Here is a 23,620-nt window from a genome sequence, read left to right on the forward strand (position 1 = left end):
GACACATGAAAATTATTCTCACATAGATTACATTTAAATGGTTCATCACCTGCTTACATTCTTTGATGCACGTTCAAATGGGCCACATGAGAAAAGCTCTTGTCACTTACATCGCAAAAATATTGCTTTATCCATTTATGTGTTTCTTTCCGTCTTTTCAATATTTTGTGTTTTTTACTACGTTAAGATCTTTTCAAATATGTATTATAATTGTCGAAGTTGGTCGCTTTAGAATCCAATTCAAATTTATTGAAACAAACAAATGTAGAAGGGTTTTCTGCAACGTTCTTGATGTGCGTCCTTGTAAGTTTAAATTGGACAAGTTTGGTGAACAATGGCTTTGCAAAAATATATGTTTGCAATGGATTGCAATGACCTTGTAATCTATGAAATGAGCAACGACATTTCTTTAACCCCTTAATACTGCATGGCAGATATCCCACTCTATTGGTGGAAGGACTTCACAGCCGGTGTCTATGTGAACATTTAGCATAAATAAAAATTTTCTGCTTGCCCTTTTAATAGAACTTAATTTCACATGGATTTTGAGGAAATTTTGGGAGAGAGTCTATTCAGAATATGCTTATGAAACGAAAATGTCGGTTTCAATAGCCACAAAAATCCATAAAAAAAACATTCGTGGTTCAGATAGTTTATTTAATTGTAATCATGCTAACCAAAAGAAAAAATTGTATACACTTCAACGACAAAGAATCGATAAATAGGTCACCACAAATATACCCTTTCTTGCCAAATGTTTTGAAGGTTTGAAAATTGTGAAAAATAGTAGTAAACAGGAACATGAAAACATCAACTACATTGAAGAACACTTGAAAGTATTGTTGCCATTCTTGATGGGAGATATAAGTGATACCATTTTAATTGGAGTTAGGTAATTCTTCAGTCTGAAAAAAATTCTTTTAAAAATCCTTAAAAGTAAGAAGGAGTGAAAAATATGTTTTACTGAAAATTAATATTACCAAATCAGGTCAAGTGAAATAAAAGAAAAGAAATTTTATAGTAATTTTTTGGGGGGTTTTCTAGAATCAGTCTCAAGAAACACTAATTCTTTTTTGATGTTTCCATTTCATCAACAATGAGCTATTCTTTTTTGGCTCTTGCTCTCCAAGCTTTCCTGGAGTTTTATAATTACTCTGAAATTTAAAATATACAGTTAAAACTCAGGAATTAACATTGTTAGCCCAAATACAGTCTCTAACATCTTTATCAACTATTGAAACTGGGTTTAAGGACCAAGGGAAGAAGGAGAATTAACCCAGTTTGCAGCACCAGGGGTTTAGTGGCAAAACCAGCTATAGAGGAAAGTTATGAAAAAATGGACTAATTTACTGTTTAAATTTGTTTACATTATAAGACTCAAGGTTTGTCAAGCATAGTTAGACGTTTTTATTAGCGTCTGATCTTTTCGTCTTGTTTTGTTTTTAGGATTTTCGTGTTTTGATATTGCTCCTTACTTTCAGTTGAATAAACTTGTTTTCTTATGTAATTTCTGATCGTTTTCAATTAATGCCGTTAAATAAGGCTCACATTTTCATGAAAATTTCCGGAGACTCCTCCGTGGAACGTTCTTCCCACGTAGAATACCGCCCCCCCACCGGGAAATATCCTCTGGGAAAATGAATTATCACCAAAAATTCCACCCTCCTTCCTTACGAAAAATTTTTTGCAGACAATTCAGCCTGAGAAAGTTTCCTTAACAGACTTTCATTTGAAAAAAGACTAATTTCTATTCATTTTCCCTAACACTCTGGAAACACCCTCTTTCTTTGGAATTTTGTGTCCCGAAAATCCAAACCCGCAGAAAATTTCCAGTACATTGTTATATGATCTTTGGAATATTTTGAACAAAATAGCTATACCAGAATTTAATCGAATTCTTTTGGAGAAACAAGAGCTTGGCAGAGAAAGGTTACTTAGCCTCAAATTATCTTTGACTATTAAATAGGAATTAAAGCTAACGAGGAACTAGAACTCGAATGAGCGTGGTTCTAAGTTTATACGACCACCGCTTACATAAAAACCTCATATATGCCGGGGCACAACTTAAAAACCTGGCTCCGAGCTTTGGGGGGGGATGTCAAATCCGGAGTTTTTCTTATCTGATTTTTGAACTATTTTTTAACAAAATGGGTGTCTCTAAAAAACCAGAATGCATTTGGCGTTAAGTGCATATAATATGTTATTGAATACGAATAAAAGATGTTAAACATTGTGTTGTCAGCGCTGATTTTCTTCTCATCACAGATTTTTCGTCTTTATCCTGAGGCGTAAACTATGTGAGGATAAAACTTTCTGCATTTGTGGAGAACGTTTTTGATGTTTGACCGTTCTGACATGGTTCTAACATTCTATTGGTACATCTTAAACTGTTTGTTTGCGTTCAACAATCATGTTCAGGGGCTTTCATGAGCTTTCCTCAGATTGAGAAATTTTGATCAGAGGCTTAACTTTGACATTTTTAAAACTTGGTTTGTGTTATAGGGATGATTTCAAGGTCAACACATAACCTTTCTCAGTTCCCAGGTTTTAAACTGGCTGAAATGAATTGAAAAACTATCTTCAGGCTGAAGGAACATAAAACAAATATTGGCACCGCTTGTGGCGACTGCGAAATCCATTGTTGTATTCCTGATCTTTTTTCTACCTTTACCTTTTCAAAATTTAAATCAGTGTTGAGGAAGGCATCCAATAAATTTGTGAGCGGCTAACTGCCACTGATTATTCTTCAACTACCATCCTCGACTTCCCTTAAAACTCATTTTCCTCTTTTGTTTGTTAGATATTGGTTATGACAACCATCCTGCGTATAGGTTGTTTTGATTTATTTCACATCCGCTATAGTTATTCCTGAAATCTTCACCTGAATACACTAAATTATATTGGTGAGCCGGAAAAGAATGTTTACTCTTTTCCCAATAATAAACCTTAAATACAAATAATGGGAATCATGCACAAAGAGGAGCCAATTCCCTAGAGAATGCGGGGTTTCAGTTTCAGCTGTGGAAGCAAAGTTATTTGATCTATAGATGATTGTGTACAATATTATTATTTCTAAATTTTGATTAAATATCACTTGAGATATTTCAAGTAGAAAGAGCATCAAGGGATGTTTGATAATGTGCTCAGTCATTCTTGACATATTGCAGGCATGCCATTTTGATAAACTGAAAGCAAATAGTGTCATTTGATCTACTTCAGTATACCCCTCAACAGTTTTCAAGTTTTACCTTAATACCCTTGGCCTTTTCAGACAAATCCAGAATAAAACATTTCTCTTTTTCTAATAATTTATTTCGTTTTTAACAATGGACAAATTCCCTTTCTAACAACCCTTTTCCTTAGCATCTCAGGCGACAAAGTAGTTGCAAATTTTGACCATTTTAAATAAGACTGTCACGGATCTTGATTGCGCTGAAGATTTGGACTATGCATGCTGAGTCTGTTACAGATGTCCAGGCCATGATTAATGAAGTAGCAGGCAGAACACTTTTGTATGACTTCAAAATAAGTCTACCAAAGAAGAAAGCGATGCCAACAGCTGGGATGGGCAATACCCCTCTGACTGTAAATGGTAGTCAAATCGAGAAAGTTCAATCGTTCAAATTCCTTGGCTCAAGGATAAATGCAATTGGGGATTCATCAGAGGAGATCTGGAGTCACATATCCTTTGCATAGAACGTCCTTCTGCAGCTAAAGAACTCGCTTTGGAAGCGTGGTGAAATCTCTCCACCCACTAGGCTCCGAGTTTCCGAAGCCACGGCACTCTCTGTTCTTCTCTATGGGTGTGAAACTTCTTCACTGAAAGTAGCAAAAGCATCAAACTTGGACGTATTCCATCACAAATGCCTGCGATACATACTAGGCATTCACTTCTCAGACAGTCTCGAACGAAGAGGTCAGAAGAAAAGGCGGGGATCACCCACTTGTTTATTATGCTGTCAAAATGAGGTTCTGAGGTGGTTTGGTCACACCATGTGGAGATCAGAGGAGCATATTACTGTGAGAAAGCCATCATAACCTGACTAAACTGTAAAAATAGCGAAGCTTTATTATGAGATTTGTGTAATGGTAAAAATAACGAAGCCTTATTATGATCTTTTTGTAGAGATAACAGCCCTAAAATTGTGAAATCTGATTTGAACAAGTGATGGTACCCTTGCCTGAACAAGGTCCATAAAATTCAAATTAACCAGTCCGTTTCAAAATCAGAGTTCAATGGCTAAAATATTACGTGACTATCACATGATAAGATATACAAGAAAACAGGATTTTTGAATATAGGGAAAGAGGAAACCAGTTTTTTTGAATTAAGAATTATTATTGGCCTTGGTATAAAAAAGAAAGATTGCATTAGAACTGGTCTTTGGGCAATGAAAGAAAAGAATGACAAAATAAGACAAAGCTTAAAATAATGATTCTGGGACCGGAATGGCGTAGTCTTTTCTGGAAATAAGAAGGAGTAAGTGTTTTCTTTGTAATTAGGATAAGCTACCACCGTCTGTTTGAATTCCCCTTTGACGATAAAATTGAGATATGAACTAAAGTTCTGAAAATTTTTTGTCACCTGGATAAACCAGGCTAAGTAGTAAACTGAATACGTATATAGGAGACATAAGCTAGTACTGAAGTCAAAGCATGACATTTTATTATAATTTGGTGATTTGGGGCATATTTGGTCAGAAAGACTTGGGGATCCTGGGTAAAATAAAGCATTTCTTAGGGATTGAAACAGAAATAAAATTAGTCCGTTTTAGAAACTGGAACTTGGTAATAACCTAAGGTTCAAGTGCTATATAATCTCCTTAACCTTATAGAATAAATTAAAGAGACTTTTGCCTCCTCCTTCCAGCTTAGTGACCTTTGGAATTTACCTAGCGTTTATTAAATCTTATATATAAGAAGATTGGACCTAGAGGACAATACAATATTCCTCCCCTAGCATCTTCTCTGACGTTATACAAAAGAGGAACAGTGTTTCCTTTTTTAGCCACCTTTGCATTTCTACCCGTGCTAATATTATATAGAGGCAGCCCTGATGCTCTGCAGATCGGCTAGGGAAGAAAGAAGAATTAAATTACTAGATTAAAATTTCTAATCTTTTTCCGTCCAAAGATCAAATTTTTCTCTAGAAAGTTAAAGTTTATCAAAGTTCAAAAGAACATTAACTTCCCTTTCAGGATATAAACCTGAAACTTGGTTTAATTTATAAAACCAGTGAGATCCGATAAAAAGATTATTCTAAGGTCCTGAGGAACAATAATTTGATGCAAATAATTTAAATCACACTGGTACCCAAGTCTGTCTGATTAGTCCAGTTTAGCTATTTCATTTGGAAGCATTCGATAGCCTAGAATTAACTTAATCCTTGTTTCGGCAAACATGCGTGGATTGCACAAGCAGACCTACAAAATATTATACAGCAGACCTAGAAGAGGCTTAGAAGTATTCAAAATAATTAGAGATATAATATTTGTTTTGTTTCCTTTTATAATAAATATGAGTTGTCACTGGTTTCTGAGTACCGATCTTACCAATGCCTGAGTTATAACACACTACCAAATATTTAGCCCTGATTAAGTAAGGGCAATTTTACATCACTAAAAAATGTCTCAAACGCTTCCCACTACCATCACGAAAGAAAAAAGCAGGGGGACAGATGAAAACAGGGCTTGCGACAGGGCTTGTGCCATGGGAGCATGTACGGTTTTTATAGGTAGGGCGGTTATTTAAACTTTGGAAGGGGCTCATTTGATTGGTAATCTGAAGTTTTATAGCTGTATTTTTTGACAAAATACTTTTCTTTGACCAAAGAAATATAAATATTAAACTACAGCCTTCAAAGCTCTAGATTTTATATCAGAATATGTTTTTCATAAATTTATTTATTACTTTGTAAGGATCTTCAGCTACAACCAACACGTGTGAATTCTTTTCGGATAATCCTTTTTTATTTGGTACCATTTGGAGCAGTTGTTTTGGCCAAGATGGGCAATTACATCTATCTGGATTACTCCAACAAGCACAACTGATTCCACAGCAAAATCGGTTAAAACAGCATACTCCCTAAAAGCAGAAAGGTTACTTTACTTACAAAAATCAATTCGGAATGAAATCAATCAATGAAATCAATCTTATATCAAAATAAATATGTCTTTCGATCATACTCCAAGCGCTTTGACATCGGATTAGTGATTGAGAAACCCCCGATGTGGTACGGCCAAATCCAACACCAACAAACTGAGGTGCTGACTGAAAAAAGCCCTTCACTGCCAGCCTCTCCCTGGCTGGATGAAACGGCGAGGATGAAAATGCAAAACAGGGCTTGCCAGCGTCATAACTGACCTTTATCCTAAAGGGGGATTTTGTCACTTTGGCCTATTGTGGAACAAGAAATGGCTCAAAATCGCTTAAGAAATGGACTCCAGAACGCCAAAGATGGAAAGCAATAGTTGACGAACTATTGACTGCAAGGGATGGCGCGCAGCCGTTGTTGTGACCCAAGTACAAGTATGTAAGTCATTCAAGGATACAGGGTTTTCCCGGTAAAAACCTCTGAAGAGTGGACTTTAAGTGCCAGTAAACGGGAAAATATCTTCTGGACTGTCACTGTCTGGATTCTTCTATAAAATTTTCAACGAGTGGATAGAAATCAAAGTGCAATAGTCTTATTTCTCTGCTTCCTTTTATCTTAGAGCATCTCCACCACTCAAACAGAGGTCTTCAACATAACTAGGTGCTTCATAAGCACATTTCAAACAAAGTATATGAAGCGTATTTACCCTTGAAGTGATTTTGATTTACATGTTTATGCCTATAATGCAATGTAAATAAAAAGGAAATCCTAAGGAAAAACCAAACCTGTTTTAGATGAAAATAATTGTTTTGATGTAAATGAAATAAGTAGAAAGAAATCGTTCAGTGAAAATACGTAAATTTTTTATCTTTTAAGCATGATAAACAATAAAATAAGTTACACGCTTCCAAAGAAATATATTCCTGAAAAAAAATCCGTCTCAAAAGTAATTTTTTTCTTTTATCCTAACTTGCAACAAATATATTCTTATATTATTACTTGACTTTGAAAGTAAGAAATATAAAATTGACCAACATTGGCTAAACACTAAAGAAATGTCCTAAATCAATCATTGAATTCATTATAAGTGATTCATTATAAAGAATAATTTCACAAGGACCCTTGAACATTCCAAATCATAAATAATTGGTTCTAAAAATAATTTAAATAATGAAGTAACTGAAATAGTAAAGTATGACCAAACCATCAAGTAGTTCAATAGCTCTTCTGAAAAAAAAAAATCGGAGACTGTATAAAACACAAATACTGTTTTTATGTGAAACAAATTTAAATTGATATCAAACACATGAATTATAGATATTATAATATCAATTTGATCTATATTTGTGTCAATTTGATCTATATATGTTTAATATTATTACGATTGAAATCAATTGATATTTTTCTAGATGGATCGAAGCTAATTGATTATTGGTAGCTCTGGGTAGAGCCTCAGTAGCTAACAATGCCAACTACAATATTTACATGGAGGTGGATAATCTGCTGAGATGTGAGAGAAGAATAAGATTCGCTATCGATTATTTTATTGGTTCTAAGGATTCAAACGAAATTTTTAAAGGAGAATTTTTAAATCAAGCAACATTTTACACTCAAATCAATCTGGTCTATTCAAATTCCAATTATTAGTTCGTGCTACTGTCGAGCATTACGAATAGAAAGAGACCCCATATCTGTTTTACTTTTTCTATTTATATTTTACTCCTAATTAGTAATTTTTTTACTCTGACGTCTGTATTTTAACCACAGTAGTTCCTGTGTTCTAAGTTTGTCTGTACTTGTCTGAAAAGCTTCCTATCTCGCTTTTCTCTGATATAAATTTAGATTGAAGGGACTAAGGGGCTATTGAATATTTGATAAAGTTGACCATTACATATGAATAATCAGATTATTATAGATTTCGAGTTAGATAGATAATTCGCTTATTTCAAAATCACACAGCTAAATTATGATGACTAAATTATGATGAAGACGTGAAAAATCCCCCTGAAGCAAGACGAAATTACTGGGCTACTGGATAGAACTGTACCAATTAAGAGAGGAGCGAGGCAAGGTGCCATTGCGCGACCTCGTTATATCAATACCTAAATAGTCGATTCTCAAAACCAATGTGAAATGTCATACGTTTTTTCTGCCCTTAATATTTCTTTAGTCACTTATGCTGATGACATTTTTAACATTAGAGTCATGACAAAGCAGGTCATATAACAGCCGTTGCTAAACTTATGAAAAAAACACAACCGAAAATTTCAAGACATTCTTGGAGCCGACTTCTTCAAATCTAGTTACGTCGTCATAATTGTATAGTGACATTTTCCTTTTGTTTTTTTTCTTTTCACTCTTTGCGGTGTTCCGTCATTTTCTTTTTGTACGAAGAGAGGTTTTCAATAAATAATAATAATAAAAAAATTACCTGTAAAAATATTTCAGGGTTGAATGTCAGAGGCAAAATTTTTATAGCTGTAGTTTCCTCCTTTCAAAATGTTTGGTCATTTTCTTTTTATATTAATAATTGTTTACTCATTCCTGAGTAATACGTAACACTCTTCCCTTTTTAATGGTCAACATAACTCTTTAAACTTTTGCTCCTGCTTTTGTTTTTGTTTTTCTAATACTCTATATTTCTGGAATATTGAACAATTTTAAATAGCAGTTCAAATAAAGACGAATACATTTTGAATATTTTTTCTTTTTCCTAAATAAAAGGATTTATTCCAATGAGAACTATGAAACTGGGTAACAAAAATTAGCTTTTTTAAATCGTCCAGTGTTTTTCAGCTGAATTAGACTAATTATGATACCTTGAGTCTGAAAATAACCTTGTTTTTTCTCAATCAGGTCAGATTTTTTTTGCTGAAATTTCAAACATATCAATTTGGCGTAAAGAAACAGATATCTGTGGATCGTTAGCTCAGAAACCCCTGACAATTCTTTCAGTTTTTCTCAATAAATAACAGTCACTGTATCCAATTTAAGTTTTTTTTATTTACTCCATCAAATTTGACGAGCAGAACTCATAATATTAGTGAAATAATGAGTGTTACGTGACATGAAATTCTACCAATTACGGTGTTTCTTCGATTCCCGTGTGTAAGCAGCTGCTGGGTGGTCTCTCTTTAGCAACCAGCAGTAGTCTGCCATTATCACTGCATCCCACCTTCTATCGTACCTCTCTCATTCTGCGCATGTTCTGATGGAACCTTTCTCCCTGATCGTCGGTCATCGCCTTAAGGTTTTCTAGAAAGGTTTCTCTTTGTGTGAAAGCAAGAAGTGCCTTTGTGTTCCTCACGAAGTTGTTCACCATCTATAAAAACAGTATCCAAGCAGCAAACTCAAGCGTTATCATGGAATTTTGGAGTGTTTTGTCCTTTATGAGTTGCCGTATCTGTGGGCCATCGAAAATTCCGGCATTGAGCTTTTCAATGGTCATTTGAGTAAAGGCTCGTCACAGGTAGTTGAATCACCTCTCATGTTTGTCCAGAGTGCGTGTGAACTGTTTCATTAGTTCAAGCTTCATGGATAGCTGTGAGATCAATATGTTCTATCGGTCAACAAGAGGTTTTTTTGTTTCTCGCCCCAGATACTAACTGCTCTCATGAAGCCTGCTCTTCTTACATAATGCCGGGCTCTGTTTCGACAGTCCCACATATATATAAAGCATGGGTACTTCGAGAACCCAGATTGCTGACCAAGTAGAAAGTTTACCATCTTGAATTCACTTTTTCATGGATGATTTATGTTTATAATTCCGCCCAATGACGTTTAATTGTTCCTAACTCTATTGTACATTTAGCCCTATCCACAGGACAAAATCTTCCAAATTTTAAACTTACTTATTTTCTCTCTTATGAAATTGTGTTCTCTAATCTAGCATCCTCTTCTCACTACTAAATGAACCCTTTTATCTGCATGACGTCAGGGCATATTCCTTGGTGATGATTGCTGGCATTCCAGCCTAAAGCTAAATAATTCTACTTATTAGACAAAAAAGATAATTTATTATCTCTATTGGAGTCCCACACGCTTTGCCAAAATAAAGCACTGACTGTACCAGAGAAAAAGGAAACGAAATTTATTGAACGCCCTTTTCCTCGTAAAGTTCGAGAAATTTTAATACAATATGAAAAACCAAATGTCGGAGTTCAGTTCCCATTTAATGACGAAATATTTGTTTCTGCGGTAAAAGTAAAGAAGACTAAAAGAGAGAAAAAAGATGCCAAATGGAACTATAATAAAGAAATGCAGTCGAAGATAGTGAACGCCGGAGTCCAATTCAGATTTAATGATGATTTAATGTGCGCCATTGGAAGGTTTGAGAAAAGTAGAGATGAAAAGAGAAGTGCAAAAAAGAGACAAAATTTAGAGAATCAGCCTGCAGTGGCGAGAAATGAAAGTTGGATGGGCTGGGCCTAGCTAACATAAATCAAATGGATTATAGGGTAAAAATTAAAAAGTTGGATCGGTTGTGCCTAGCTAACATAAATAATATGGGGGGGGGGGTGCAAAGAGGGCCAAGACCCATGGGGAATAAAAACAGATGATTACAAAATAGAGTTGAACGACCCACAACGGGTTGGGGAAAAGTTGGGAGATATTGAATATTGGGTTGGAGTGGAAAAACTTGGGAAGGAATCTGAGATTAGTACTATCAACTCAAAAGAGATTTTGATCCTTTATGATGGGGAGGAATCCTTTGGGGAAGATTCCCTGTGGGAAGTCCTGAAACATAGCCCTTTTCCTCAATGCACAACTGGCGGACAAGTTGTGATCCCTTTACCGAGATTTTGCCTCTCTGATCCTTCCAAACATTTTTGCCTATTAAAAAAGACCTTTTCCAATTCCAATCAAATGAGGCTTTTCTGTAGTTTCTATGACAACAAATGTCCATCTCAAAGTTTCTATAAATTTGATTTTGGGAAATTACAAGGTGGGGGGGATATCCACCCTTTAATTACTTTGAATCTTAAAAAGGGTACTAGAACTTCTGATTATCAATCCAGTGAACCCCCTCCAAAGTTTATGTCGCCACCCTTTCTATATTAACCTTACATACCCCTAGGGTATAACTTAAACCCTTGCTCTGAGGGCTGCGAGGTTGGCAGAGAGGGCTGCCATCCTCAGATACATAAATTCCGGACCTTATAACCACCCTGAACCAACTGAATATCTCACAATTTTGATTGGATGTGTTTGGGGAAATGGTGGGCATGTGAGGGGGGTCAGTTGCTCTTCAATCACTTTTGACTATTAAAAGAGGTACCAGGCCCTTCAATTTCCAATTGAATTAGCCTTTTTAAAGTCTCTACTACAACCAATGACCATATCAAAATTTCTATCACAAGCATTTCGGAAAAATACGAGGTGTGGGAGTGGGTATTCACCCTCCGGTCACTCTGAAGCTGTAAAAGGGCATTGTAACTTCTAGTTACCAATCTAATAAGACCCCTCTGAAGTTTATACGATCACCCTTTCTATATATACCTTGTATACCCCCAGGGGCATAACTTACAACCCTTGTCCTGAGAATTCTTGGGGGGTTGTCAGGCTGAAAGACATTTTTCCGGACCTTTCATTTATTTTGAACAAAATGGCAGTCTCAAGATTTTGATCTGATGTATTTGGCAAAATGGTGGGCGTGGGAGGGGATTTAGTTGCCTTCCAATCACTGTAGACTATTAAAAAGGGTACTAACCCTTTCAATTTCCAATTGATTGAGCCTTTTTCGAAGTGTTCTACGATAACAAATGGCCATCTCAAAATTTCTATAAGATACTTTTTGAGAAAATACAAAGTGTGAGGGGGAGGGGTATCAACCTTCCCATCACTCTGAATCGCAAAAAGGTCACTAAAACTTCTGATTAGCAATCCAGTGAACCCCTTCCGAAGTTTACACGATCACCCTTTCCATACAAACCTTATATACTCCTAAGGCATAACTTATAACCCTTGCCCTGAGGCATGCAGGGGTGTTTTCATTCTCATATACATAATCTACGGACCTTTCAACTTCGTTGAATAAAATGAACACCTCAAAATTTTGATTGGATGTGTTTGCGGAAATGATTGTCGTGGGAGCGGGATAGTTGCCCTCCAATCACTTTTGACTATTTAAAAAAAAAACACTTTACCTTTCAATTTCCAATCGAATGAGCTGTTTTTGATGTTTCAACGACAACAAATGGCCATCTCAAAATTTCTATCAGACACATTCCAGGAAAATACAAGGCTTGTAGGGCAGGGGTATCTACCCTCTGATTACTCTGGGTCTTAAAGAGGGCATAAGATCGTCTGGGGGGGGGGGGGTTATTTGCTATCGGGTCACTTTTTACTATTAAAATAGACACTAGCTCCTTCAATTTCCAATCGAATACAACTCTTGCCCTGAAGGCTCGGGGGGGGAGGTTGCTATTCTCAAAGACATATTTTCCAGACATTCCAACTACGTTGAACAAAATGGGTATCTCAAAATTTTTATTGAATGTGTTTGGGGAAATAGTGGGCATGGGAGGGGGGCTAGCTGCTCTTCAATCACTTTTGACTATTAAAAAGGGCACTAGCCCTTTCAATTTCATATCAAATTAGTCATTTTCAAACCTTTTATGACAAGTGCTACGATATGAAGTGCACTGGTCTAAAAAAAAAGCAATAAAACAAAACACACACAAAATAAATAATACATTATACCCACACTGCTCTTTACTTAGGCAGCTCTATTTTACTGCCTGTGATACTTCTTTTAACTTTTTTAGTTAAATTCGAATAACTTTGATTTTTCACTGTGGGTTTTTCACATACTTCCAGTTTTTGTTGAATGAAAACACTGTTCTCCAATTATTTGTTGATATTTTTCACAGTTTTTCGATTTCTCCGTTAGTCCTAAAATTGTATGAATTTTTAAGTGAACAAACTTCAAACTGTTTTCAAATTGAAGCGAGTGGAAAATTGTACTTTCATTTTTAAGCAAAGTTTTTGGCTGTTTTATAATTTTAAGGTGAATTTCCATAGGAATTGTATTATTTTTCGAGGTTCTATCTGTTTGAAATTATTTATGTAGTATTCGAAGTTTTTCAATTTTTGCTGTAAATATTTGACTATATTTCAAATTGTGTAACAAAAACAGGAATTTCTAGTTTTACGCAAAAGTTTTTTTCATTGTGTTTCAAATTTTGTTGTAACGTTTAAAGATGTATTATCTTATATGGGAATTTTCTCTCAATCGTTAAGTTATATGTTGAGCAGTACCACATATTTCTAATTTTTGTCAATGGGTTTTTGCTATTTTTCAATTCTGTTTGAAGGTTCACAAATGTATTGTTTTTGGATGGAAATACTTCATCATTTTCATTTTTTTCCAAGCGGAAACAGTTTTGGAATTCTTTCCAAAGTTTTTCACTGTTTTTATTTTTTGAGAAGTTTTAAATGGCTTTAGTCGTTTTTAAGACATTTTATACCTTTCAGTTTTGTTCAGAAAATTAAGTTTTGTTCGAAGTTTTTTCTAGAAAGATTTGATATTTAAAGTTTTGTCGAACGAAAACACAGGTTTCTTTTTTTGTCAAAGTTTTTTTCTGTATATCATTTCTTGTCAAACGTTTTTATAATGCGTTATACTTACATGGCGAATTTTTTACCATTTTCAAATTTCTCCCAAAGCGTATCGCTGTTTTTCAAAATTAGTTAAAAAAAACTTTTTCCGAAAGTAAGTTTTTCAAAGAAAAGTAAAGAACTCCATTAAACAAAAAATTAGCAAAAATAAAATCAAATAATCTACCAAGTGTGAAACTACCACAAATCAGCATCGATAAATAAATGAAACCCAAAACGAATAGAAATTACAATAAATAACCGAGTCAAACTCAAATAGAGCAGGAACTAACAGAAATTATGCTTAAAACCCCTATGCCTTCCCAAGGCCAGAGCATAATTTGCACTTTACTGAAAAAAATATATTTCCAATCGAATGGGCTCTTTTTGAGTTCCCATGACAACGCTTTCTATAAACACCTTAAATGTCCCCAGGGCCTAAATTATAAATCTTACACTAAGAACTGTGAGGGTGGTTGTCATCTTCTAAGACCTAATTTCGAGAACTTTCAACTACGTTAAACAAAATGGCTATCTCAAAATTTTGATTGGATGTGTCTGGGAAAATGTGAGCGTGAGAGGGGCGTTAGTCCATCTCCAATCACTTTCAACTATTAAAAAAGGCACTAGCCCTTTCAATTTCTAATCAAATGAGCCTTTTTGAAGTTTCTATGACAACACTTCCAATAAAAACCTCATATGCCCCCAGGGTGTCACTTACAACCCTTGCTCTGAGGGCTGAGGGGGGGGTGTCATCCTCAAGGACCTAACTTCCAGAACTGTCTACAACGTTGAACAAAATGGCTATCTAAAAATTTTCATTGGATCTATTTGGGGGAACAGTGGGCATGAGAGAGGGTTAGTTACCCCCCAATCCGTTTCAACTATTAAAAAAGGCACTAGCCCTCTCAATTTCTCATTGAATGAGCCCCTTTTTAAGTTTTTACGACAACTCTATCTATAAAAACCTTATATGCCCCCAGGGCATAGCTGGCCCTGGTGGCTCTGGGGGGGGGTTTGTCATCCTTAAATACATAATTTCCAGAACTTTCAACGACATTGAACAAAATGGCTATCTCTAAACCTTGATTGAATGTGTTTGGGGAAATGGTGGACGTGAGATTGGAATTATTTACTCTCCACTCACTTTCAACTATTAAAAAGGGCAATTTCAATTTTTAATCCAATGAGCCCTTTTTGAAATTTCTACAACAACTTTCTATATAAACCTTACATACCCCAAGGCATAACTTACAACCCTTGCACTGAGGAATATGATGGGGCTGTCATCCTAAAAGACCTAATTTCCAGAACTTTCGAGTACATTGAACAAAATGGATATCTCAAAATTTTGATTTCATGTGCTTGGGAAAATGGTGGGCGTGAGAGGGGGGTTGACCGCCCTTCAATCACGACTATTATACTATCAAATTTGACTATTCGAGTAACTCGACTATTAAAAGGGCACTAGCCCTTTCAATTTCCAATTTAATTAGCCCTTTTTGAAGTTTCGACAATATCACTTTCTATAAAACCTTATATGACCTCAGGGCCTAACTTAAGATCCTTGCCCTAATGGATGTAAGGGTGGGGTGGGGTTGACATCCTTAAAGACATAATTTCTAAAACTTTCAACTACGTTGAATAAAATGTTTATATAAAAATTTGGATTGGATGTGATTGGGAAAAAGGTGGGTGTGAGAGGGGAAAGGGTTAGTTACCCTCAAATCACTTTATCAAAATATCTATCTCAAAACTTTGATTGGTTGTTTTTCGGGAAATAGTGGGCGTGGAAAGGGTGTTATTTGTCTTCCAATCACTTTCGACTATTAAAAACGGCACAAACCACTCCGATTTCGAATTGAATAAGCCCTTTTCGAAGTTTCTACGGCAACTTCTTCGATACGAAGTTCCCTGGTCTAAAGGAAAAAAAAATACAAATAATACATTGTGCCAACATCGTTCTTATATGCCCCAAGGGCATAAATTAAAACCCTTGCCGTGAGGGTTGTGGGTGAGTAACCCCCTCAAAAACATATTATCTATCTGGAAATCTACTACGCTGAGCAAAATGTCCATCTCAAAATTGTGACTGGGTGTGTTTGGGAAGTAGTGGCTGTAGAAGGAGTGTTATTTGCCTTCCAATCACTTTTGACTATTAAAAAGGGAACAAGCCACTCCAATTTCTAATTGAATGAGCCCTTTTTGAAGTTTCTACGACAACTTCTTTGATACAAAGTGCCCTGGTCTAAAACAAAAGAATAATAAGTAATACATTTTGGCAAAATCGTCCTTATCTGCCCCCAGGCATAACTTAAAACCCTTGCCCTGAGGGTTGTGGGGGTATGACCCCCTCAAAAACATATTTTCTATGTGAAAATCAACTACGCTGAAAAAAATGTATGTCTTAAAATTTTGATTGGGTGTGTTTCGGGAAACAGTGGGCGTGGAAGGGGTGTTATTTGCCTTCCAATCACTTTCGAATACTAAAAAGGGCACAAGCCCTTTGAATTTCAGATCGAATGATCCTTTTTTGAAGTTTCTACGACAACGCTTTCTATAAAAACCTTATATGCCCCCAGGGTATAACTTACAACCCTTGCCCTGAGGGCTGTAGGGCATAGTCCTCCTCAAAAACATAATTTCTATCTAGAAATCAACTATGCTGAACAAAATGACTATCTGAAAGCTTTGATTGGATGTGTTTCGAGAAATAGTGGGCGTGGAAGGGGTGTTATTTGCCTTCCAATCCCTTTTGACGATTAAACCCCCCTCAAAAACATATTTTCTATCTGAAAATCAACTACGCTGAAAAAAATGTATATATCAAAATTTTGATTGGGTGTGTTTCGGGAAACAGTGGGCGTGGAAGGGGTGTTATTTGCCTTCCAATCACTTTCGACTATTAAAAAGGGCACAAGCCACTCCAATTTCCAATTGTATGAGCTCTTTTCGAAGTTTCTACGACAACTTCTTCGATACGAAGTGCCCTGGTCTAAAGGGGAAAAAAAATAATAAATAATACATGGTGCCAAAATCGTTCTTATAGGCCCTCAGGGCATAATTTAAAACCCTTGCCCTGAGGGTTGTGGGGAAGTGACCTCCTCAAAACCATATTTTCTATTGGGAAATCAACTACGCTGAACTAAATAACTATCTCAAAATTATGAGTGGATGTGTTTGGGGGATTGATGGGTGGGAGGGGAGGGGGCTAGATGCCCTCTAATCACTTTTGACTATTAAAAAGGGCACTAGTCACTCCAATTTCCAATGGAATGAGCCCTTTTCAAAATTTCCACGACAACTCCTTCGATACAAAGGGCCCTGGTCTAAGACCAAGAAAAAATAATAATACATTGTGCCAATACCATTCTTTATTTAGGCAGCGCCATTGCACTGCCTCTTATTAAATAATAACAGACATGTTTTTGTTAACTAAAATTAAGGAGTAACATTAAAATTTAAAATGAACATAAATAATTCCGTATATGAAAGTGGCTGTCCCCACCTCAACACCTTGCTCTTTACGCTAAATTTTTTATTTTTTAAAAAAATGAAGTTGTGAGAAAGAGTCAAACCTTAGCGTAAAGAGCGAGGCGGTGGGGAGGGTACAGCCCATTTCATATACAGAATGATTTCTTTTCATTTTAAGTTTTAAAGTTGCTCTTTACTTTTAGTAATCAAAATTTCAAGATAGTCTTTTTGTTCAGCATGGTTGAAAGGTCTAAAATTTATGTCTTTGAGGATGACAACCACCCCATAACCGAAAACGTAAAGGTTATAGGTTATGCCCCGAGGGCTTATAAGGTGTTTATGAAAAGAGTGGTCGTATAAATTAGAGAAGAGGCTCATTTGATTGGAAATGTAGAGTTCTAGTTTTCTTTTAAGAGTCAAACATGATGGAGAGCAACAAGTTCCCCCCTCCCAACATCCTTTTTTCCCGGAACGCATAGAATTGAAATTATGAGATAGCCATATAACAAGGTCCTTAGGGGGGACACAATTCCCCAGAGTCCATGGGCAAGGGTTATAAATTATGCCCAGCCGCCGCCGGTTTTCCCTTATCGGCGCGGCGCCGGGGTCTAGTTATAATATAATGGTTATAATGGCATAATTTTAAAAACGAGCAGAAATTAAATGGAAAAAAAATCAACTGAAAGTAAGGAAAAACATTAAGACATAAAACGAACAGAGATTATTGCGCATAGAGTTGAAAGTTAATGGAGGACAATCCCCCCCCCTGGCTATCATTCCCCAAAACACATCTGATCAAAGTTTTAAGAGAACAATTTTGTTGAAAGTTAATGGAGGACAATCGCCCCCCCTGGCTATCATTCCCCAAAACACATCTGATCAAAGTTTTAAGAGAACAATTTTGTTCTGCGTTGTTAAAAGGTTCAGTAATTAATTATTTGGGGATGTAAACTTACCGACAGTCCTTAGGACAAGGGCTGTAAGTTAGGCAATTCATTCATTGTTTACACATAGTATATGTTATTGAGAAAGGTATGCTTGTTTGAACTTTACTTTCCATGAAGACGAAGTGCATTCAGATGAGCCTTTCCGAGAATGTTGAGGAGAGTATTGAACTAAATCAAAACACGTTATGTGTATACAGATTGTCAAACCGGCGTGACCCAGAAATAACTGAGAATATTGACTTGGAAAATTCAGGAAATGGTAAGGAAATGATCAAAAGACAATAGATCCATGTTACCAATAATACTACAACTACAACCTTTACTGCTACCAGAATACTCCCTTCAAAATATTTAGGGGAAATTTGAACTCAATCAAAAGACGCTTTGTGCATGCAGATGGTAAAAATAGTGTATCTCAAGAATTTATTCGGGCATTAAGTTTGAACTTTCATCTCACCAAAAGACAATATGTGGAAACTACTGCTAATACTACTGTTACTTTTACAACTACTAATACTAGTTCTATTGCAAATACTTGTAAGGCTAAGAGCACTACTGCTATTAAAACTAAGGGTATTAAAGTAAAAAGTTTGGGATGTATAGAAACTTTTTGGAACTAATTCAAAATACGCTATGCCCAAACAGGCTGTTGAGCGGACACATAAGAAATCAGGCCACTTCAGAAACAGTTGATGGTATTCAGCTGAAACTTTCAGCATTTGTTGAAGGGGTTGATGAAGAAACCAAAGGTGCTATATGTATACTGCTACTAATCTTGCTACAACTATTGCTATTGCGCAAGCTAAGGGTATTAAGGTGAAGCTTTTAAGAAACACTTATACGGATGTGGAATTAAATCAAAACGAAATATGAGCATGTGGACTTTCAAAAAGGTGATTAAGCAATATCTGAAGAACAACTTGTATTATTTGTTAGACCCTTGAGGGTAAGTTGTGTTGGATTTGACCTAGCCAGAAGGCACTATGTGCATACTTTTAATGCTACCACTGCAATTACTGTAACTAAGGATGACAGAGTATTAAGGTGAAACTTTTAGAGATCGTGTAGAAAGAATTCCAATTAAACGAAAAAACTATATGCCTACAGGTTTTCAAAAAGACATCTAAGCAATTTCATAGGAATCAGCTCTCTATAATAACTAAAAATAGCATTGAAACTGTTAAATGAGCTAACTGGATTCAAAATTAAAAGTTCTGGTTCTCTTTTAAGAATATAAGAGATTTATGGGTAAGCAGCCTAGCCCTTCTCTCGAGCCTATTAATTTTCAAAATACATACTGTCAAATTTTGAGACAGCTTTTTTATTCAGCATAGTAGAACGGTCAAACAACTATGTCTCTAGAAATATCGGGCATGTCAACATCCTATAATTATGCAATCGGGCTATTGTGCTTTAAAACTAAATGTTGCTTTAAATTAAATCAAAAGGTATTGCTTTTATAGTTGCCAATAAGACACCTTAGTAATATATCGAGAACGAGTGGTGGTACTAAGTTGAAGCTTTTAGAGCTACTGAAGCTTTTAATATATAGAAGAGTTTACATATATAAAGGTTGTCAAAGAGAGTAGATAGATTCTTTTGGGAATAATATTAAGTTTAATTTTTTAGGTTGGCTTCAGAAGGTATAAAAATAAATGTAGAAATACTGTTTGTGTCGGGATAAAAAATCGTTAGAAAAGTTTCTCCAACATAGAAATAGCACCCAAATTACAATTCTTGTAGAAAAAAACAAAAGAAAAAGATACAAAATATTATTTTCTCCGTGAAAAAAACCATATTAATAAAAAAAACAAAAAAAGATTAATTTGATAAACTTTTCCCACAAAAGCAGTTTTACAAAGACAAGTTAAGGTCTCCATTAAGCCAAAAATGAACAAAAATAAAGTCAAATAATCTTTCAAGCATATAACTACCACAAATATCCATCAATAGATAAATGAGACTCAAAACAAACAGAAATTACAGTAAATCGCCCAGTCAAATTCAAAATGATCAAAAATTATCATTAGAAGGGCTGATAAGCCCCATGCCTTCTCAAGACCAGCACATAATTTGTGCTTTACTGAAAACAAAATGCGTTGTCGATATTTTCACTTTTTTTTACTTTAAAAATAAAAAGCTGTCAAATTTTTAAGGAATAAGCATCAGTATATGTCAATTAAAGTGACTTTCCACGGTCTTTTTTTTCGGTAACCCTTTAGTCGAGTTCTATTGTCATTTTATACTTAGAAATATTAAACTATAATCAATAATTGATATCATTCTCCCTCTCTAACAATCAGCAGGCTATTGGTCTCCTAACGAAAGATCTTAAGTCGAACCGGCCAGCCATGACAAAAAAACAACAAAGAGAAAAATCTCTAAAAAAAACAAAACAAACGAGACTGTGGCCAGTGGAGATAAAAGAAAAACAACAGAAACAAAACACCGCGGATATTTTGCCTTTATACAAACAAGGCTTCTACAGAACGAAATAACCAAAAAAAAACAAGATAAAACTAAAACCCAATAAAACCACCACCAAAAAAAAACAAAAACAAAAATGTAAAATCTCACCAAACTGATCCACAAAGGGAAAAGATGCGAAAATATTGGTACTTCAGTGAGGACATCAGAGTAACTGAAGAAAAATAAAAAAATTCTAAATTGCTTTAATTATTAAGTTGCGAAATAATCATTTTTTTAGCTATTACTTAAGAAAATCGTTTTGGTCTAACAGGTAAAATAGTCCCCTGGTGATTATTTAAAATCTTTACTCCCTTACTGACAATTGATTCACTCTTTAGAAGGTTATCATAAATTGGGTCAATATTTAAATTACCCGTGTCCCTATTTATGGAAAGGTTAGCAAACATATGTTTTTTAATTTCTATGGCTTCCCTGGCCCATTGGGTGTAACCCTTATCATTAGAAATAGCCAAGGCTTCATCAAATTTTACCAAATGATCTGGTTGAAGCCAAATATGCTCTGCTAAAGCTGAAACGAAAGTTTCTGGAGGCTTGCTTAATTGTAGGGTTTTTTCTATTGAATTACGGTGTTCAATAAACCTTTCAACAAATTGTTGGTGAGTCCTACCAATATAGAACTTCCCACAAGAACACGGAATTTTATACACCCCACTTACTAAATTTCCCCGAGTTAAATCCTTACCAGAACTAAAAAAACTACTCATTGGCCTCAGCGATTGGAAACATGTATCAATACCAAATTTACGTAAAACCCGTGAAAGTTTCTCCCCCAAACCAGGTACATATGGTTATGAAATGAAGCTTTTTGATACAACTAAATCTAAAGACTGAAAAACCTCAATAACCCTACTACTATGTTTGGCCCGTCTATTTTCAATTATTTTATCAATGAACTTAATTGGATAACTATTACAAAATAAAATATCCCTCAAGTATAACAATTCCGAATCCAGAAATTCCTGGGAACAGATTTTAAAGGCTCTATCCACTAGTGAAATTACAACCCCCTTTTCACCGACATAGGGTGGCAAGAATGAAAATTTAAATACCTATCATTGTGCGTAGGTTTTCTGTAAATCGAGAAAAGTAAATGGAAATCCCTTTTAATTAATAAAATATCCAGAAAAGGTAATTTATTATTATCCTCAAATTCAACTGTAAATTTAATATTATTATCAAAACTATTTAAATGCTTACAAAAAAGGTCTAAGGAGTCCAACCCATGTTTCCAAACGCATAACACATCATCCATGAACCTACCCCCGAAACAAGGGGAGATTCCAAAACTGTTTATAGCGGAGGTTTCAATAGCATCTATGAATAGATTTGCCAATAAAGGAAAAAGAGAAGCCCCCATAGGTAACCCAAAAATTTGTCTATAAAACTCCCCTCGAAAACCAAAATAAAAAGAAAATTCATTTACCAGCATAATTAGTTTCATAATGACATCAATATCCAAACTGGCTAACGTCACATCCTGTATTAAATCAAAGTGTTTTTCTTATTTACTTTTTAAAATATCCTCGCACCTTTTTAAATCACAATTTGAATAAATGGACACAAAATCAAAACTGCAAAGAATTGAACTCTTCTCCAGCGTGACAGTGCGCACTTTATTAGTAAGATCAGTCGAATTTTTTAAATATGATTTTTGTGTTCCCAAAAGTCGACCCAAAGCTACCGACAACCATTTTCCTAATTTTGAAACAGGTGACAGAAAAGTTGACACAATAGGGCGGAGGGGGGATCCAGTCTTATGAATTTTAGGTAGACCATAGATCTTGGGTGCCGAACAACCCCTAGGATAATATTTGTTATAAAACTGTGGGGTAATGTGAAAATTATTTTTCATTAACTCTAATTCCCTTCTTGTTGATTTTACATATTTATCTGTAGGATCAAAATCAAGTTTTTTGTATGTAATAGTGTTCAAAATAATGGATTTCATTTGATTATTATAATCTTCAGTGTTCATAACTACTATCGTGTTTCCCTTATCGGCTCTGGTTATAGTAAGGAATTTATATTTTTTCAAATCAGAAAGGATTTTAATGTCATTTTTTTTGTGAAAAGTCTTTCACAATGAAGTTCATATTAAATGTGTTTAGTTTTCTTACGATCTCAGTCTGAGTTCTTGAGGGTATCAACTTATCATAAACCATAATTCCTGACTCCACCTTTGAAATTATTTTTGAATAGGAGACTGGTGTTGGAAACAGAACTTTGAACCTTTCAACAAAACGGCTTCCTGTTGAATATTAAGAGGCTTAGAAGACAAATTCTAATTGCTGGATCCAGACAAGACGAGGATAAAAAACATCTGAATCTTGGAATCCCAAACAAAAGTTTATGAAACTTGTCACCAAAGAACTTGGACAAATGAAATCATGGCGAAAGATCTAATGGCCATTTCCTTAATTCGTATAAAAATATCAGATGGAAGGTCATTTCTTAAAAATTTTCAACAGAATTAAGTCCTTAGACAGTTGAAAACGTCTCGATTTTGTTATAAACTACGTGATTTAAAGCTATTAGGCTTAATTTATTTTTAACTTTCATTTTCAGTCCAAAATGGGTGCATATTTTAAAGATTTCGGAATCACTATTCCTTCTGCAATTAGAATTAGAGTCAATGAAAAATAATTTTCATATTACCCCACAGTTTCATAACAAATATTATCCTAGGGGTTGTTCGGCACCCAAGATCTATGGTCTACCTAAGATTCATAAGACTTGATCCCACCTCCGCCCCATTGTGTCAACTTTTCTGTCACCTGTTTCAAAATTAGGAAAATGGTTGTCAGTAGCTTTGCGTCCACTTTTGGGAACACAAAAATCATATTTAAAAAATTCGACTGATCTTACTAATAAATTGCGCAAGTTCAAGCTGGAGGAGAGTTCAATTCTTTGCAGTTTGGATGTTGTGTCCATGTATTCAAATTGTGATTTAAAAAGGTGCGAGGATATTTTAAAAAGTAAATTAGAAAAACACTTTGATTTAATACAGGATGTGACG

The 23,620-nt window shown here is 35.1% G+C and overlaps 1 protein-coding gene across 2 annotated transcripts in view; it reads right to left on the bottom strand.

Moving 5' to 3' along the window:
* Positions 1–23,620, bottom strand: part of LOC148943741 (uncharacterized) — a 157,613-nt gene that overhangs the window by 125,837 nt on the left and 8,156 nt on the right. Inside the window, exons 3-4 of one of the 2 annotated variants that reach the window (XM_089100903.1) lie at positions 5,911–6,084; positions 637–905 (exon numbers count right to left, since the gene is read on the bottom strand). The exons of the other annotated variant lie outside the window; for it this stretch is intronic. Of the exons in view, the coding sequence (XP_088957029.1) occupies positions 879–905; positions 5,911–6,084 (201 nt within the window). The 3' untranslated portion in view covers positions 637–878. Of the gene's footprint in view, positions 1–636; positions 906–5,910; positions 6,085–23,620 lie in introns of those variants that run through there. 2 annotated transcript variants of the gene reach the window in all.

The sequence above is a fragment of the Artemia sp. Qi Xiang Cuo genome, chromosome 15 (genome assembly GCF_049724085.1).
Source record: "Artemia sp. Qi Xiang Cuo chromosome 15, ASM4972408v1, whole genome shotgun sequence".
NCBI lineage: Eukaryota > Metazoa > Arthropoda > Branchiopoda > Anostraca > Artemiidae > Artemia > Artemia sp. Qi Xiang Cuo.